Source organism: Poecilia reticulata, chromosome 22, assembly GCF_904066995.2.
Source record: "Poecilia reticulata chromosome 22, P_reticulata-male-v2, whole genome shotgun sequence".
NCBI classification, from domain to species: domain Eukaryota; kingdom Metazoa; phylum Chordata; class Actinopteri; order Cyprinodontiformes; family Poeciliidae; genus Poecilia; species Poecilia reticulata.
The window spans coordinates 3,102,572-3,121,936 of record NC_088851.1 but is presented as its reverse complement, the minus strand read 5'-3'; the positions used below and the strand labels follow the sequence as shown (position 1 = coordinate 3,121,936).

The 19,365-nt window shown below is 40.7% G+C and overlaps 1 protein-coding gene across 2 annotated transcripts in view; it reads right to left on the bottom strand.

Annotated features, from left to right (window-relative positions):
- The window catches only part of mipol1 (mirror-image polydactyly 1), a 59,753-nt gene that overhangs the window by 4,098 nt on the left and 36,290 nt on the right, over positions 1-19,365 (bottom strand). For both annotated transcript variants that reach the window (XM_017302637.2, XM_017302638.2), the window contains exons 11-12: positions 13,300-13,350; positions 5,468-5,562 (exon numbers count right to left, since the gene is read on the bottom strand). In XM_017302637.2, coding sequence (XP_017158126.1) covers positions 5,468-5,562; positions 13,300-13,350 — 146 coding nt within the window. The remainder of the gene's footprint in view (positions 1-5,467; positions 5,563-13,299; positions 13,351-19,365) is intronic.

Here is a 19,365-nt window from a genome sequence, read left to right as displayed (position 1 = left end):
CAGTCGACTGGCTGCATTTGGACTGAGATGAATCAAACCATCACTTTTGTGCTTCTTATCATTCCTCTACCCAAAGAATCTCTTTCTGACACTTTAATTGGATATTATTTACGGAGCTGAGAAAAACTATCTGCCTCCGTACAGACTTCCTCTGGTTTTGCTTTAAAAGGCCAGTATTGTTTTCCAGGCACATGGTGCCATGTTATAATGTAATCAAGTAACTGTTACCTTCAGTCGTTATAAAAGGCTATATATATCACATAAGACCTAAAAAAAAATTTGACTTCATAATCTAGCGCCTTGTAACTGGGCCTTTAAAAACTCCTGTGCTTTGTGAAACTCCACCTTCAGGGAGTCACAACTATTAACCCTTTAACAACATTTTAACCAGCGTTGCGCTGAGAAGCAGCTTCTGTAATGAACTCAGCAGGTGTTTTCTAATTGCTGCTGGCTAGTCTGAAGGAGCTGAGTGGGGGAGTAATGGTTTTGATTCATCTTACTCCAAATGGAGGGATGCTTGAAACTGCAGAGGAGGAGCTGCATTTTGAAGGTGGGGCTAGGTCCACCCAGGTGTTTTACACAGTTGAGTAACATGCATGAAAGAATGAAGGCAACATTACAGCAATGTTTTGATGAGGGAATAACATCATGAAATGATGTAAAGCTCAAAAAAGTCAATTTTACATGACGCTACCCCTTTAACTCATTTTAATATCAGACAACCTGAGTGAATGCTACATGTTTTCAAATGATGATTTTATTTATTAAATAAAATGAAGTTATTCAGACCAGCAACATTTATATAAGAAATGAATTCCCTCCAAAACCCGATAACTGGTTCCTCCACAAGGCTAGCAGGGTTTTCCTTCACTGAGCAGGAATTTCATTAAACAGTTAATTCAGCCACACTGAAGGAGTTTTGAGCATATCTGGCTTTTTCACAGTCACAAAAGAAAATCTCAATTGGATTTAAGTCTGAACTTTGACCAGGCCACTCCGAAATCAGGTTTTGTTCAACTATTCAGAAATGGCTCTGCTGGTGTGTGTTGGATACCTGTCCTAGTGCGTAGTTGACCTTAAGTTCAAGGTCAGACATTCTTCTTTAGCATTTTCTGCTATAGAACAGAATTCATGCTTCCAGTAAAGCATTATGCTACCACCACCATGTTTGAGGATCATCAATAAGTCTCTCTTACTAGTGAATCCTGAACTCTGATCTTAGCCGAGGAAAATGAAGCTGTAGATGCCGTTCTGGGTCATTCTGTGACCTCCTGGATGAATTGTTGAGTTCTTGGAGTCATTCTGGCAGACTACGGACTCTTGGGAATGTTCTCCATTGTTCCATAGTCTCTCCATTTGTTCTCACTGCCGTTCTCTGATTTGTAACTCTCCTCTCTACACTAGTGGATTGAAAAGAGTTTGATTCTTGTGTTGTTTATGACTGATTTGTTGTTTTACCCTACCTCATGTTATGGAATGTTTTGACTCTATGTGTCTGGTAGTGATCAGTCCTGTGTGTGGATCATGAAACTCAACCAAAACAAAGTCAATCAGTTATTTCATGATTTAACAGGACGAGTTGTTTCCCATAGATCCAGCTTGGTTTCAGTAGCTTATACCAAAAAGACCAAAAATTGCTTTTAGTGATTTTACTCTATTTCTGATGTTAAAACGTGTTTAACACCACACCATCTTCTATGGCACAAAGTGGATGAAATAAGAATTATCTCTCATTCTTTAAAAAACAGAGCTTTAGAGAACAGACAGCACTAACTGAACACACACCGAAGCTGTGTGTTTGTTGCTGTCAGACAGGTTTCTGTTTGAACATGTACACACTCCCTGACTCCAAGTCAAACTCAAGTCTTGCTTCTGAATCCTGATAAAATGTCTTCAAGCACAGCGTAGCTGAAGGTCATTAATGTGGACTGGAGAGGTAAACAGCAGGTGGAGCTAATTCTCCACTTGGTACTGTTGTTATCAGTGATTTCCCTAAGTTTGCAAATCCTCCGGACATCATCCTGGATCAAAAATAAAATATTCTCATTTTAAAGCTGTGAAAACACTTAAAACGTCTCTTGATGGGTAACTTGGTTGTCGTGTTGATAAATAGTTAACGTTTTTTAGTATATGGATTAAATGCTCTGATCAACAGGAAGAAGAAAACCACTAAAACCTATTTTGTTAAATCGGTTTATTTAAAGGGGCAGTATGATGTATTTTCCAGGCGCATAGGGCCATTTTATAGTACAATCAATTAACAATGTGACCATCAATTGTTATAACTATAACAGTGGTTCTTAACCTGGGTACGATCGAACCCCAGGGGTTCGGTGAGTCGGTCTCAGGGGTTCGGCGGAGCCTCTGCCGCAGAGGTAAAGACACACCTGTGTAAAGTCGTGATGACGCCCCGCTTTGCCGTCACTTAATGCAGAGGATCACGTTACATTGTTTAGCCAATCAGTGCTGCGGATGTGCCCTGATTGAAGGAGCTCCACTCTCAGCATGGATTTGAACTTGTGTCTTTAATTACTTCAGCAAAGTTCACAGTTTTTACCAAATTCTGTAGCTTTCGGTGAACTTCTAAATCTGCTCCTTAGTTGCATCTTTTCGGGGTTGCTACTGCCTCTAGTGGCGTGGGGGTGGTAACACAACTAATGTAATTACATTACTAAATCAGAATACCGCAAAGTCTTTATTATTTATAATTTTTTCATTCTCTTAAGAATGTAGAGCTAATTAAATGACCTAAACAAGACCTTAAAGTGGTTCCAGTTTCTCTCGATGGCCAACCTGTTGAAACTGTGGCAAATTTTAAATACCTTGGGTCGTTCCTGGACAGTCAGCTCAACTTTGCTGAAAACACTGATTATATTTTGAAGAACTGTTCTCAGAGACTCTACCTTTTAAGAAGACTTGGTAATCTTGGGGTGACCCAACTAGAGTCTAGTTGGGTGGTGACCCCTACCCGTAGGGGTGACCCAACATTGGGTCATAGGGGTGACCCAACTAGACTCTAGGTCACCCCTATGTCTTGAATTTTGGGGAGGAAAAAATCATATTTTATTTATCACTACAGAAGGGTTCTGTGAATGCGCATATGAAACTGATGGGTTCGGTACCTCAAAAAAGGTTAAGAACCACTGAACTAGAGGTTCAGTGGTTCTGCCGATCGGCGGCCGATCGATCGGCCACCGATCGGCCACCGATCGGCCGATTTCCGTGAAAAAGTGTATGATCGGTGATTGCCGATCACGGTCTCTTGTTGCCGATCACACAAACCGATCACCTGCATCTCATTTCGCAGTCTGCCTGTGCAGCTGGTCTCCTCTTTCCTTCACACTGCGCAACCGCGCAGCAGCAAATCCTAAGCGATGTCGTGTGGAACTATAATGCACTGAGTGAATGGGGAAGTTTGCGTGTTGCTGCGGAAAATTAAAGTACGTGGGGTGAAGCAGGTCAAAATGCATCAACACGACGAATCTAATATGGCATAAAAACATGTGACGGAGTTTGGCTACATCGAGGCTCACTGCAGTAAAAAAGACATACGGAGGATCAGATAGGAGGTAAAGCAGCGCACAGCTACAAACACTCACCCGGATTAGCATGACGGTCAGAAAGCTAAACAAATAACCTGCAAAATTATTTAAGTCTTCGAGCTGCGATGTAAGACGCTGGTTCTGCTCTCGCTGTTGAACCGCTGCTACGCGCTACAGGTAGTAATATTTCAGACAGCACCGCTTCTACTCCACCTGGTAGTGACTCTCACACTGAACCTCTGCTTAAGGCTGCAGCATATAACGTAAAAAAATACATTTTACATACGTATTAAAACTTTTGCTGTCCTAACATGAGAGATAGTCTCTAAAAAAATAACCAATCTCCTCCCTGTTCTGCATAATTACGCTGCTCAGTCAGAAACAGCCAATCAGAACTAGCAGTAATCAGCTAGCCGCCATGCTATCAGGAAGTTTTCATTCAGTAACTCAGGATTGTTTATTGTAATGGAACCTGTATTTGCCTTTGAATGTTAAGTTTTATACTTAAATTTTTTGGCAATGTTGAGAGGTTTTATTTTGGCTCTTTGCATTATTTAGCCTCTTCAGAGCCGTCATATGTTTTCAGTCTGTTAAAGATAGTATTATTGATAGCAGTACAATTTGCACAATGCCTGTTTTGTTTTTTTTCTTGGAAAAATTTATTAAAAACAAGTTTTTGTCTAGGTGGATTCATGGTTCCTTTTTCCATATAATGTAACTGTAGTGCTTATGATTTAAAAAAAAAATACTTATGTGATCGGTATTGGTGATCGGCCCTCATGGGTAATCGGAATCGGAAGGAAAAAACCTGATTGGCACATCTCTAGTTATAACAATGTTGTTTATATAAAACATGCCATAAAAGAAATTTTACTTTGTAACTTAACACCTTTAAATTGGGCCTCTGTCCCTTTAAAATCTCCTGCTCTTTCTGAAACTCTGCCTTCCATTAAACACAAATCTAAAACAAAAATGTATAACATAACTGCAGTTGTTTAAAGCAAAAAGCCAACGATTATTTCTATTGTTATCAAGTGCTAATAATAAACTGCCAAATCCCAACAACCTGAATGTGATGATTCCCAGCAAAATCTGGCTTTTATATGTGGAATACTGATTGTGGAGAATTGCACGTTTTTGCAATTCCACTGTGAATAGAATAACATAAGTACAGGCTAAACAGTCAAGCTATCTGCTCAGGCAGAGCCTGCTGTCAGCTGCTTAACTTACATGCTGTTTGCACTTTGCCAACTGAAGTTTTAAAACTGCTTTAGCTAAAGAAGAGTCATGAGTCATTTTCTGGTTGTGAAAACACGGCCAGAAAATGTATATTTAAGGTGTGTTCAAGGGATGTGAAACACATTTAAACTGTGTCGGACCAAGATTCTAATTTCTTCTACACTGGCGACTCTAAATGTTACAATGTCATAAAATCACATTGCTGTAAGAAAATGTCAACACAAAGAAAAATCTGAAATCAGGGAAGAGTCTTTACACAGCAGGGAACTTTTACTGTTATTAAAGCTGCAGTATGTAACTTTTACAAACAGTTTTCTTGTACATATTTGTTAGAACTGTCACTGTGTCATGACGGAATAACATGAGAGATGCTCTGAAAATAAAGTCAAGCTCTTCTCTGTTTTCTTTTAAATATGGTGTAAAATAATCATTAACAGCCATTATGAATTAATTATTAATTATGAACAGCCAAAACAGCCATTAGCTGTCCTGTCTGGTCTGACCAGGGAAGAACGTTTCAGACATCAACTGATTTATAGAATCTGAAACAAGTTTTAGATATTAATAAAGGAGAGGATTTACTTTCTGAAAAAAAATCAGTTGTTAGTTTGTTAGATAGTCTTTGAGGCTCACAGCAAAGTCCCAGACAGCAGGAGCAACAATTGTTCTTGTTGCTTGTCACTAACCTGTGATCGGCTTGTAATGCCTGGATCTGAGCCTGGAGCTTCTGTTTGTCGTCCAGAGCTGCGTCTCTCTCCTTCTGCAGCCTCAGCAGCTCCTCCTGCCCAGATGAAACACATGGCAGTCAGACATAACAGTCCTGAGCACAGTTGCTTAAAGTGATAACGCTTTAATTAAATGACGGCTTTTCTGCTCCGTTGCCCATATTCTGAGTGAATAACAGAAAAATGCATGTATGGGTCTACAGGCGTAGAACAACACTCCACAGAGTGCGTGTTTGTGCTTTTAATGTGCGTTCCCACCGAGCAGCAAGGAGATCAAGTTCTGGATAACTATTAGACTGACTGTTTAAATAAAGGCTTAATTAACTAACTAACTGACTAATTCATTAACATAAATGTCAACACACCTGATAATGAGGATTGTGTTTACATCAACTCCTGATCCCACACTACAACATGACTGCAGCCTCCTGCACCACGTCTGCAGGTGCATTTAAGGACACAGTGGGGAGTAGGATAGTAGAGGTTTGTGAACAGAGGAGTGGGTTTGTATTTACTAAAGTCTGATAGAAAGTATGGAGCAGCAGCTGAAAACAGATTCAGAATGATGTGGTTTATTTATGGTACTGCAGCTAACCATTATTGACCTACATTAACATTAAATGCTGAAAAGTTTCAGCGAATGAACCCCATGGAGAGATCAGTCTGAACTGATGGCTCTGGTACTGGGTTAAAACAGGAAACTTTTGAATTCGAAGGAAATTACAAACAAAAACAAAATTCTAAATATGTTCTCACCAGGTTTTCTGGCATTGAGCAAATAGTTAGAATTACTTAAATTATTTCTAACATAAAACAAGAAATGTTTGGTTTGATTTAACTTCAGACATTAGGGAAAATTAAGAGTTTGTATTTTTTTATTTAGTGTATGTAAATATCTGATTTCAGCTGAAACTTGCTGGTCTCTCCAGGTACGTCAGGGTTTTACAAAACTGGGTTCTAAAGCATCACATTTCTGTCTCATCTCTCTTATGGATTCAAGTTCTTCTAATAAAATGTGAGTGAGTGAGTGAGTGAGTGAGTGAGTGAGTGAGTGAGTGAGTGAGTGAGTGAGTGAGTGAGTGAGTGAGTGAGTGAGTGAGTGAGTGAGTGAGTGAGTGAGTGAGTGAGTGAGTGAGTGAGTGAGTGAGTGAGTGAGTGAGTGAGTGAGTGAGTGAGTGAGTGAGTGAGTGAGTGAGTGAGTGAGTGAGTGAGTGAGTGAGTGAGTGAGTGAGTGGAGTTTGGAGCAGAGCCGTTTCCCATTCGCTTCTCTCCACTTGGTCACATTCACTTCTCTTGTTTACAAGAAAGTCAGCAGGCGCCTTGGAATATTATGGGCTGAAAATGATCAGATGCTGATTCCTCCTACCAAGATAATGTTTCCTTTAAAAGTAATGCTTGCATAAACAAAAGTCTGTTAACCAGCTAATATCAGACAGACTGATGGCAACGAGAAGCCTCTCATTGAATTTTCCATGAGTTTAAATACATTCTTCCAATGATAAATTCATAAAGATTAGGCATTAAAATGTGAACATTTCCCATCAGTGTTGCACAGTGCCGACCCACTGTCCAGGATGACAACATACAGCACTTCCTCTGCACTTCCTGGTTTGGCTTCAGTCTGGGCATTGGTACAACCACTCTGATTTATTTATGATGCTGGTTTGCAGTTGCTAAGTTTAACTTTGTGTGTGTTATGTTATTGAGGAAGATGCTGAGTCAGCTGGTTTCTCTCCAGATATTTGTTAGCAGAATGAAGGCGGGTTGGTGCTCAGGGATGAGGACGAAGTCCAGGCAGGAAAAGACAACGCTACAAATAAAACTTTTCAGAATACCATCCCTTTAAAATGTCTCATCATGCGTTACCTGGCTTTAAATACTCAACTACCGTAAACTTCCAAACATTAAGACAACATGAGCACAAATAATAGAGAAAGTGAAATATGACCAAATTCCAACAGGTCTCCCACACCTGCTGCACCCCCACTCCACTGTTAAACCAGTCAGCTGACTCTTCCAGCACGCAGAGTCCCACTGTATCTTTGGTAAAAGTGCGTCGAGGCCGACTCCAGCTGGGATTACAGGCCCGACCCTGACCTCCTCCTCTTCCTCCTGCTCTATTCTAATTAAAGCCTCCGAGGTCTGAGAGTTTAAAGTGAGACATCAAAAGAAGAACCAAACCCAGAGAGTCAATATGTGTCTTTTCCAGCCGGGCCAGAGGAGACGCTTCAAAAGGGCTACCCGCCTTATTAATCAGAATCATTTCCAAATGAGGTGATCAGTAAGCAGGAGTGACACAGAGCTGACCTTTAACATGAGGAGTTAAGGTCAACGAAAGAAAGGAAGAGTGGTGGGAGGAGGTAATAAAACTACTGTGCTGGGACCTTTGACATGATGAGGGCAGATTAGAGAGGCAGGGGGAGACAAGGGGGAGGAGAAGAAAATGACGGCTTCTTTATTGGCCATGTCAGAGGGAGAGGAAGAGGATGGGAGGAGAAGTTGGAGCTGATGGAGACGGAGGGGTTAGGAGGAAGGAAGGACAGAGCGAGGGAACGTTCTTTGACCTTTAACAAGAAGAGTTGAGGTGAACAGGAGAGGACATTAAGGAGGGGGAAAGAGCTCATTCAGGCTGTGGAAATGAGGTGAGAATGAGCTTAATATCATAAGCCTTTTTTACACATGAAGACCACATAATCAGCTGCAGACTTTCTGCTCAGAGTCAGACAGAGCGGGAGCCAGGAGCAGAGAAGTGCAGCCGTCACAAAGAGAGACAGAGGGTAACCGAACCCACAGAACGCAGCTTCAGAAGAGCAGCACAACGCCAAAACTACAGCAAGACGCAGACACAGCCCTGACAGCTGTTCGGTTTCTGTGACTTCCTGGTGAGGGGGGGGGGGTTCACAGGAACCCACTTCAGGTCACCTCTGGTTGTCGTTTTTAGGGTAGACCATGAGCGGTACAGTTTGTCCCAAAGCAGAATCCTGAAGCCGTCCCATAAAAACATAAAACCCATCCATGAACTGCCTGCATAACACCGAGGTCATACAATTAACCGTCAGCGTACTCACTATTTGAAAGCTGCGTTTCTATTGACCTTAAAGTTGCTCAAATTTGAGCTACAAAAATAAATTTGCTTAAAAGGAAACATCAATTTTGAAAAAACAAACAAAAAAAAAAACACGCGTTTTATGATAAAAAGTTTTGGCGCTCGGATGAGGTGTTTTTTTTTGGGGGGGGGGGCTGTATTGAAATGAATGTATTTCACAAAAACTGCAATGGAAATACTTTTTTCGCATCGCACCAGTCACATGATCAACAACCTGAAACTGGTGGAAAACACTAAGACAGGAAGTGGTAGGAGGATGATGGACGAACAGCCAAACTGCTGCTTAACTTGAGCTTTTTACCAGTTGAAAGGAACTGGTGAAATATAAGGTTTGTTGTTTTTATTCTGTCAGAGATACGGTTCACCACTGCATTATACTGTAGGGATGAACATTAAAACAGAGATTAGGAACAGACTTTAAATATTGGGATATCCATAAAAATGCGAAGTAAAGCCAAAACATTTGGGGGAATATCATTTCAGTTCATGTTGCCCTGAAGTTCTGAAGGATTCATCAGTTTGTTCATATGGAATCTTTTATTGCAGCATAACAGTTTTTCACATGTTATGCTGCATATTTAAGACCCATACATGGAGAAGGTCTAACCTATTTGTATTAAAATAGTGGAAAAATATGGTTCTTTGTTCTGAGAGCTCTCCAAGGGATAAGGTTGTCACCAAACTGACTGGGTGGAAATTTGGATCACTTTGAAAACTCGTCGGTTTTGCATGTAGAAGGAAGAAACCTCATTTCATCAAACTCTGATTTGCTTTATGAGCTTCTTTTTTTAAAATTCTGAATCCACTTTTATTTTTTTTTTCTGCAGGTTAAACCTTTCTGAGGATTTTTAATCAAGCTAAAGATAATTTTTCTTAGGTCATGTGCTGAAAGGTCACATGACCTTTCACAGCTTAATTACATTTTTTACCAATCTGACTGGTTGCTTAATTTGCTTCATCAGTGTTTAACATTTGGCCAAAATGAGAAGCTTAAAACAAATGCTGAGTAACATTTTCACTTGTTGTAGCTCTTATGGACGGCGCCATGTTTGAATGGAGCGTTAAAGGGATTTAGGTACAGACTCAGCCAAACTCAGTGTCCATTTTCTGTTTACTGGTAAAGTTTAACCAGCATTTTGTTTAAAATGTCCAGATATTTCACAGGATACATAATGTCATGCACTCTAACAAGATCCTCAAGGGCCATCGAAAAAGAAACAGGCCCACAGCATCACAGGACAAGAACAGTAAATTGTGGGGTTCCTGAAGGTGCAGCTCTTTTATTTCACATCTATGAACTTTCTGTAGCTCACTTTACAAAATATCACCACATCTTCTACCGTATTTATGCAGATGAGCCACAGCTTGACATCTCTGTCACCTCCTGACTCTAGTTTACTAAAGTCACCAGCGATTTGTCCGTAGTTTAAATTAGTGCTTGAGTCAGTTTCCACTAGCATGTAAGACAGAGGCTTTTGGTTTTGGTCCAAAACATAGAAGAACAGAGATCAGTGCTTAACGAGACACAGAGACCACAGAGCATGTATGAAACCAGAGTGCTTAACCAACACAAAAAACATACTAAATCAGCTTACCATCTTCTTAAAAAACTATGTGAATAAAGGGTTTCCTGCAAAACAGGACACAGAATAACTACCACATGCTTTTATTTTTAGTAGATTAGATTATAGTAACAAGGTCTGTCATGTGTACTAGTCTTTAAATTAAAAATAATTAAAAAAAATATCCGGTAGGCAGGTGGCAGCTCATCCAAAATGGTGCTTTCAGATTCCTGAACACCGCCAGTAAAATGGATCCCGTAACAACCAGTTCTCCAATCACTGCTCTGACTCTCCGTTTTCTCTCGGGCTGAAATCCAAGCATGAACCATCCACACTGCAGTCAGAGCACTTCGGTCAACCAACCAGTTTCAACCAATAATGGTTCAGAAGCAGCTCTGAACTGGTGGGTTTTAGCCTCCATTTAAAGCAGTGGTCCCCAAGCTACGGCCCACGGGCCGGGTCCAGCCCCCTGAACAATACCAGAGAGCATTCAGATTTTTTTTCATATATTGTATTTTCTGGTTTATATGTGGATTTTTCTTCAACCACCAGGGGGATCTTTAGCAGGAGGTGTATCCCGTAAACTGTGGGTGTTTTGTTTTGCATGGCGCATTGCCATGTTTTGCATGGCAATGCGCCATGTTTTGCATGGCGCATTGTTGGACTTTTATGTTATTTAATCAGTACGGTTGTTTGCTAGCGGTAGAGCAGATGAACACACGTGTTTGTTATGAACGCCGCATTCCAGGTTTCCCTCAATGAAATATATACTAGTCAGTCCCAGTGACCGTTTCACTAATGGTTTTTGCCCATGTGCTTTCTGGGTAAAAATCAATCAAGAAACGCCCCCCCCCCCTCAACAATTTCCGGCAACACAGGTGATAAACGTGTAACACTTTTTCTGACTCCGGCCCCCCACCAGAGAAGGGAAAAGTTATGTGGCCCTCACAGGAAAAAGTTTGGGGACCACTGATTTACAGGAACTCAATGTTTCAGTTGTTTTGCTGTTTGGAAGGTTGTTCCAGATTTGTGGTGCATGGAAGCTGAATGCTGCTTCTCCACGTTTAATTTTAAATATAGGTTCTATTTGAGCTAAACTTTAATATTTGTGTTCATTTAAGCCCATCTTTCCTCTCATGTCCTCAGAGTGATGATGCTCTGCATAAATAAACTCGGCTGACTATTCCTAATCGGGAGCAAGAAGTGTTCCTCAACAAATTCCTCAATTTGTCGCACAAAAACCGAGTGTCAGTTGAGGCCACAGTGACATTCAGGTTACATCACATCCTGCAACTTTTAAAGGCGTCTCTGCTCAAGTACTCTTAAATAATGGTCACAAACTGTACTCTAACATTTCAGGTATGTGGTCCAGGTCTGGTATTGATACATACCGTTAGAAGGTCACGGTAAATTGTGCTGCATCCTTTAGTTTGATTTGAAACTTTAGGTTCAAGTCGGTTCAAAGGCCTGATTTAAAAGTTCAGCCAGGAATTGTGGTTTGTGATTTGGGCTGCAGGATTTCAGCAGCTCACTGAGTGTCTGGCGTTAATTTGATGGCAGCTGCTGATGTTTCTGTGTGAAATTAAAATGCTCTCCCGGTTCTAATCCCCCCAGAGCCCAGCCTAATTAACAGGCTTGAGGAGGATACACAGAGCAGCGATACATTAATAACAAAATTTAATTTATTTCAGGGAAAAAAGAGATGCAGGCAGAGATAAAGGAGAATATTTGTTAGCAAGAAAATTTCATTCTTCTCCTCTTGTATGAGATATTTTTTGTTTTCTTTACAGTGTTTTAGTCTTGATTTAAGTGTAAGCTTTAAGCCTTAAGCACAGACAGGTGCAGGGTTTAAGCAGGAACCTATGCATGTTAGCCAGGATGAGGGAGGAAGGAGTTCTCTGCTCAGGAAACACAAAAAGTGATCGAGAAACTGGAGCTGATTCAAAGTTTTCAAAGAGTGAACAGTTTCAACCAAAGGATTTTACATACTTTTTCATTTCATCTGCATATAAAGGGAGGATTTAACATGCTATAGATACTCATATCCCAGTTTTCTCTCAGATGGTCCAATACAAAACTTTGCGAAAAATGTTCCTACAGAATTTCATTTAATCTCGCTGATTGGACCGTATTTTCATGTGTGCAGAAGGTAACCAGGGACAGAGTGTGGCTTTGAGAATTAAAAAGTAAAAATTACGATTCCTTCACTTTTTTCATAAAAAAGTTAAATCCATACTTTCTGTAGTTCACAATCATCCATTTTTACGTGATAACACAGAGGTTTACTACAGACTGGGGCCAGAACTTAATGTGTCACTTAATTAACTAAACATTTTACAATAACAATAAAAATGTTAACGCCATTATTCACATTCACATGTTTTTACACATGAACCTGGCCAGAACCTTTGTATTTGTGCATTTCTGATACGCCCATAAACCTGATGCAAAACCCACGTTCGCTGGATGGACGACGAAGCTGCTTCTCTTGGCCCACTGGGGATCAACTTTCACTTCATCAAACGACCTGATGGGACCGCGGAAAAGACTAATGCTGTGTTTAAGTTGTGCTAATAGGAGTCAGCCTGTAAGTGAAGCTAGTCAAGCCTAAACTAGCATCTCAATGCTAAACATGTAGCAGCAACACGTTTAGCAAGTGTAGACGCGAATGTCAGCGTCTACAGTTCATATTTATGAAGAAGCTCCAGGAATGATCAGGAATTCCTGAAACACTGAATGACTAGAACACTTTGCATCAATCTGATGGGTGAAGAACCTAAATAACCGATCTTTGTTGAGCAAATGATCGGTTATTTGAATAATAATTGAATAAATGCCTATTTATTCAATTATTAAGCAGCACAAAGGGGGTTTAAATTTAAAATATTGCTTATTTTGTCAATATATAGTTTATCTAAACAAAATAATATGTTTTATTACATTAACTCAATTAAAAAACTTTAATCAAGTCCCTCCCCTAATATGGACATATTTCTACAGTGGTGTTGGAGCAAATGAATGAATGGATGGAAGAAGACAAGAATGGAGTCATGGATGGATGGATAATAATAATGGATGGATGGATGATGAACAGATGGACAGGGACATCATCAGTAGTCGTTTACCTGGCTGAATGACTGGTCCTTCTGAAGCAGGTCTTCCTTCAGCCATTTACACTGCAGACACACAGAAGGAGGAGTCAGCGATTCATTGGCTATTAACTCATTTCACTGGATTAAAAATGGAAGCAAGAAGAAGGGATGCATGGGTATGAAGATCTGGGCCAATATTAATAACCGATATCAACATTGACGTTCAGGCCAACCGATCGATCGTTTTTTTGCTATACTCTTTCGACGCGCCACAATCTTCCGCTGCATCACTATTGCCGTCACATGACCAAACAAACACCACATGGTCGACTCACAAACACAACAAGCAACATGGAAATAAACTGTTATTCATATACCAATACTAAAAGGTTAAAAATGAACAGTCGACCATGAAAATGCTCACTTTACACATTAAGAAGGGAAACAATGGAAATATGACATCATTGGTTCTTTGTTCTTAAAAACTGTATTATTTCCAAGTGATAAGGTGGAGACTGTAGATAAAAGCTTCCTGCACTACGACATGTAGATGGAATAAACCTCTTTCTTCCTTCCAGACAAATCTTGTTTGCCTTATATTTATTTCACTGTTTTAACTTGAGTTTTTTCAACAACTTGTAGTTTCTTAAGGCGTTTTCAAAGTTTTTGTTAAAGATAGTTTCTCTTACTACTTCACTAACCAGATTTATAAAGCCGGCTAAATTTACAACTCCAAACATTTCTTATGGAAAATGAATCATACACAAACTTTTTATTATTGAAAAAATACTTTATTAATCTCGAAGGAAAATTAATATATCCTTCAAAGAATCATTATAGATGGTGATATCTGTGGACACGATGGCTTTGCTGCAGCAGTCTGTATTTCCTTTAACTGACTCATGGCCGCCCACTTCAGGTTCAGCAAGAGATCTGTGTTCTCCTCCGAGTATCTTTTAAGTACCGTATTTTCCGCACTATAAGGCGCACCTAAAAACCTTCAATTTCCTCAAAAGCTGACAGTGCGCCTTATATATGGACCAATATTGAGCCACAACAGTTCTAGCAACTACGGTAAGCAGCCGCCAACATCATTTTGCACATAGAAGCGCGTAGTGCATGCTGGGATAGTTGTCAGAACGCTGGTTTGTTAATAAAGTTTGACTGACCTATCTACCTACCGACCGTCTAGAATCAGGTCATCTGCAGGTCATTTAGCGCCACGTTCTCCACGAACATGGTGTGCGCGAACGGAGAAGGGTGACCATCGTCCGGCCACGCCCCGGCCCAGTCGCGGAAGGCTCTCCTCGCCGACTGGAGTCGTGCAGCTCCATCTAGTGGATGCTTAACGCAACTCCAGCCTCTACTGTAGCGTCTATTCTATGCGCCTTACAAAGTGGTGCGCCTTATATATGAAAAAAGTTTTAAAATAGGCCATTCATTGAAGGTGCGCTTTATAATCCGGTGCACCTTATAGTGCGGAAAACACGGTAGTTTCCTTTTTAGGCCAAGATCAGAATGGTTTGAATTCTTTATTAATCTCTGTGGTTTAGATTTAAACCTTTAATTATAGAAACAAAGTGCTTTTAGGAGGCAAGAAAAGTGGGAGCAAAGATATATAGGCTTCCACAAAAGTTTAAAAAATGTTAAAAATATAAAAAAATGCCATATTAACAATAATAATTTCACAACACAAAATACAGTCTCATAATTGTGAAGAGCCATTTTGATAACTATCCATGTTGGTGTGGCACAGGGAGATTTCTGACAGTACATCCACATCAGCTGAACTTGCTGAGCTGCAGGTCGCTGTGTGAAAAGACGTATGGTGTATCAGGACTGCAATGGTCCGTGTACAGAATTTTTTGACATGCCCAAAAATTCAGAAGCAGCTCGGTCTACCTGGAGATAAAGTGCATGCAACTGCACTTTTATATGCCTATATCTGATGCTTATATAGGCAGATACAGCCACAAACTAGCACAGACGTGCACTGAAGTAACCTGGCAGTTGCCTTATGTGATTCTGCTAGATTCTCATCTCCTTCAATGCTCCATCTGGGAGTTCTCCTTTTGACCTCGATTTCTTCTGTAGAATTTCAACCGGGCCAATCAGTAATAAGTGATTCCCAGAAGCTGGGAATGATGTTGATTTTCTGTGCTTTTAGAATTGTAGTTTTTACAATTCGGCAGCGGAGGAAGTGAACAAAGCAGTTCAGTTTGTGTTGGCCACGCTTCCAAATACTGAGCAATGAAGTCAGACAAGACGAATGTAGAAGACATTTTACTGCTGGAAAACATGACATTTGGCTTGGCACTCCTGTCTTCGTGTAGGGGTGGTTGTTTGCAGCGCAGGGAATTTCTGATAAGCTTCATAGCGTAGCTGGAACTTTATATACACCACGACCAAACGTTAGCGATTGGGTAAAATCAGATCCAATCATTTAAAATGTCTACAGAGTCCACGCCTCCAGCTAGTAATCGTTTCTGAACAGCTGAGGGTCCAGATCGTCTGTCTGAAGCAAGGCTTTGAACAAGGGTTGGTTTTTATCAGGGTAGTACTGAACAGGCTTACACTGGTAAGGGTAAAGTTTGGTGGATGAATTGGTGTCAATAAAATGTCCTAATAATAATAGAAATGTGTGATAGAAATGGAGTACATGTGGTGTCAGGTCTACTGAGCAATTTTGGGGAAAAAATTACATTTATTCCACCACAAATTGTGCTAATAATTAGACCACTGTTGGCAAAAGTTACCAGAAACAATGAATCACACTTGGATTGCTAAATTGTTGGACCTTTGTTTCACATTCCACCTACTAAGGGATCATCATCATGTCATATCGACACCGAGCGCAAGATTTCCCAGCATGCATCAGTATTACATTAGTGTTTCTGGTGTAAAAAAAAAATTAGGCTATTAGATTTAGGTAAATCCACTGTCACTTCTCTCATTTAGAGACAAAAAGGAAAAGTTTTTCAGCTTAGAGTGTGACATTAGAAGAGATTCATTATTAATCGGGGTGAACAAGAACAGCCCTGGGTTCCTTCTAAGTATCGCAGACAGGTTGACAAAAAGCCGCAGCTCAGCCTTCATCGGGGTGTTCTTAATCATCTTCAGAGTTATTGAACTTATGCAAGCTATTGAAGTTTTAAAAAAGTAATTTATGGATTTATTATCTATTGCTGCATTTCGGCTAATAAAAGTTAATTAAAAACTGGAATAAAGTGCTCCAGTGTCTCATGCACCTGTCAACAAGCAACTCCAGCTGTTTCTGCCCTTTGGGTCACTTGAGGTAGTTCGTGGGCATCAAACAGACAGGCTTCTTTTTGGGGGTCTTGTCAGGGAGTGAGGTAGTCAGCAGCTCCAGGTGAGGTTTGATGAGTTCTGATAACCTGTAATTACCTGATATCAATTCAATAAGGAGCAGGAAGCTCCAGCTGGCGTGCGGGTTGGAGTGCTCAGGAAGAACCCTCCCCCTCTTTCTAATATTTCCCAGAACCCCCAGCTGCTGAGGGAGATAATCCCTGAGAGATGAAAGGAGGGAATGAGGAATCGGCGAGCAACAAGGGGTGGAGAGGGATGGGGAGGGGTGGGATCCTCCAACGTGGAGTGCTCTTTCTTCTTCTTCTCTGAGGATTATGGCAGCATTTGAAACATATTTCACTGCGGTGCAGCGCTGGAATGAAGGCGGGATTAAGGTGTTACCATTGAGGGGTGGTGTTAACGTAATAGGGATAGTTGTTAAAAGACGGTGAAGCAGTGTTATTGGCGGGGGTCACTGGTAGTGATGGAAGTTGATACACTGAGGTACAGCTTGAAGGAGGCAGACATCAGAAAGAGGTTAAAATGTAAGGCTACATGTGCTGATGAGGGACAAGTCAAAGGTTCTACAGTCCGTCTAACACAACCATACAGCTTCAGCTAGAAGACTACCATCTTTTATATGCAAATGAAGTATTTCACATGAAGGTGCTACAAGGTGTAGGATCTGGTATGGATTCTACATGTCAATGCTCCACATATTCTCGTATTACTATATCTAAAACTGAAGAACAGCAGCAGGTAAGGCGGGTGAAGCATCTTGCCCAAGGATGCAATGAATTAGGCAAACAGAACGGGAATTGAAATGTCTACCCACCGATTGGAGGGCAAACTCCGACCGCCGTCACCACAAGGGGTAATGCCCTACAATAGAATGACAGTAGGATAATAAGATGTGATGGGTGGGTCAGCCAGCAGTAAACTGGAATAAATGCCTCAGCCAGTAGGAGTGGAGTGAGTAGTGAGAGGTACAGACAGACAGGGCTGTGGCTGTTCAATCAGACCAATTATGGAAGAAACTGAAGCCAGTGGCCTTCAGCATTGACTACAGCACATTGAACAAGACAAAGTGTAGTAATGAGTGTTGAGTATGAGTGTTACTTCTGAGTGGTATAGGAAGTCTACATCCCCCTCAATCTTGCTTGTCTAACCAGCGATGTTCCTCATTGCGCTCTGGTGTTTGCTGCAAATTACTCTACACCATTCTTTTACAGCATCACCTGCTTCAGTCTCTTCTTCAGGTCATGTTAGACACACCTGAACTACTCCTGGTCCCCCTCCTTAAATGCCTGCTTTTTCTGATTGAGGAGCTCCTTGAGGGTGATCCAGGTCTTATTTGGAAAGCAGCATGCAGTCCCAGCTTGTATCACAACATCCCTGCAAAAGTGCTGTGTATTGTCATGTAATGATGTCCACTGTCCTCTCAATGTCATCATCCGTGTTGTTCTCCAGTGGGTCCAGTAGTGAACTTTAATTAAACAGTCTTGTAAAGACCTTCTCTGTTATCCATTTTCTGAAGGAACAGGTTGTTGAACAGTTTTAATCCTCTGGGGTTTTATGTGGGTTGGAAGAAAACCAGAACGTGATCTGGTCTGCCAAGGACAAACAAGTGTAAGTTTGTCCTTTGCTTACACTTATAAGCAAAGGACAGAACCATGAACTGGAATACACTATGTATTTTAATGGACCATGAATATTAGAGGAGTTAGGTGAATATAAAACATACACCTCAGTTATTTTCTATTAATCAACCTTCACCAGGAGATGTTTCTGAGTTGCAGGTGATGATCATTTCCATTAAAAAAAACATTGGAAAAGGGTTAATAGAGGAGTGATGATGTGATGACTTCCTGAAGGTTGAGTTTCAGAAAGAGCAGGAGCTTCTTAAAGAGACAGAGACCCAATTTCAAGGTGTTAAATTAGGAAGTGAAGTTTCTTTTAAGTCATGCTGCATTTATTCTGATCTTTTCTCTCCTCACAATCTATGCTTCCATGCACAGATTGTGCAGCATTTTGATAACAACTGATGGTAACAAAGTTTCTTGATTATGTTATAAAATGCCACTAAGTGTTTGGACAATACACAATAATGTCATGGATGTTAAAGAGTCATCTATTTATTTTAAACATATCTGAACTCCACTGATGTGTAGCTGCAGGTACAGTGTTGCTCCTCTATGGAAACGAGTTTCAGCTTTATGTTTTCCAGGAAGAACTTTCTCATTTCTCTTTTCAGTCCCTCCCATTCTCTTTTGAAGCCAGTTGCTTTGGTTACCACCGCTGTTTGGCGATGCTGGAGCAGTTTAGGTAACCATGGCTACCGCACTCTGTCAGTCACAGCAAGGAAAAAGATGAAGGCTCCTGATCTGATTCTTTTTTTTTTCATCTGGAAAAATATCAGAGGCGGGGCTTCTGAGCCCACCACCTGCCGCAGAGCATGCTGGGAGCACAACCAATCTCCACGTTCAACTGGCCAACTCTATTTTGCTCATATCCCACCAACAGCCAGACTCATCTCTTTTCATTTCTACTGATTTCAACCCCACCCCCACAGAGAGCAGTATATAAATTGTGGGTAATAAATCCAACACTCTGCAGGTTTTGGTAATAAACTCTGTGAATTGAACTTTGATCATAATCAGCCTCCAGAGGAGAGATGGTGGTTGGGGGCGGGGGGGAGAAAATGTGGATTTTCTACTTTAAAGTAAGAATGAAAATTGTAGCTAGAAACTTAGAAATAAATAAGAAACCACATACAAGAAAATGTGGGACATA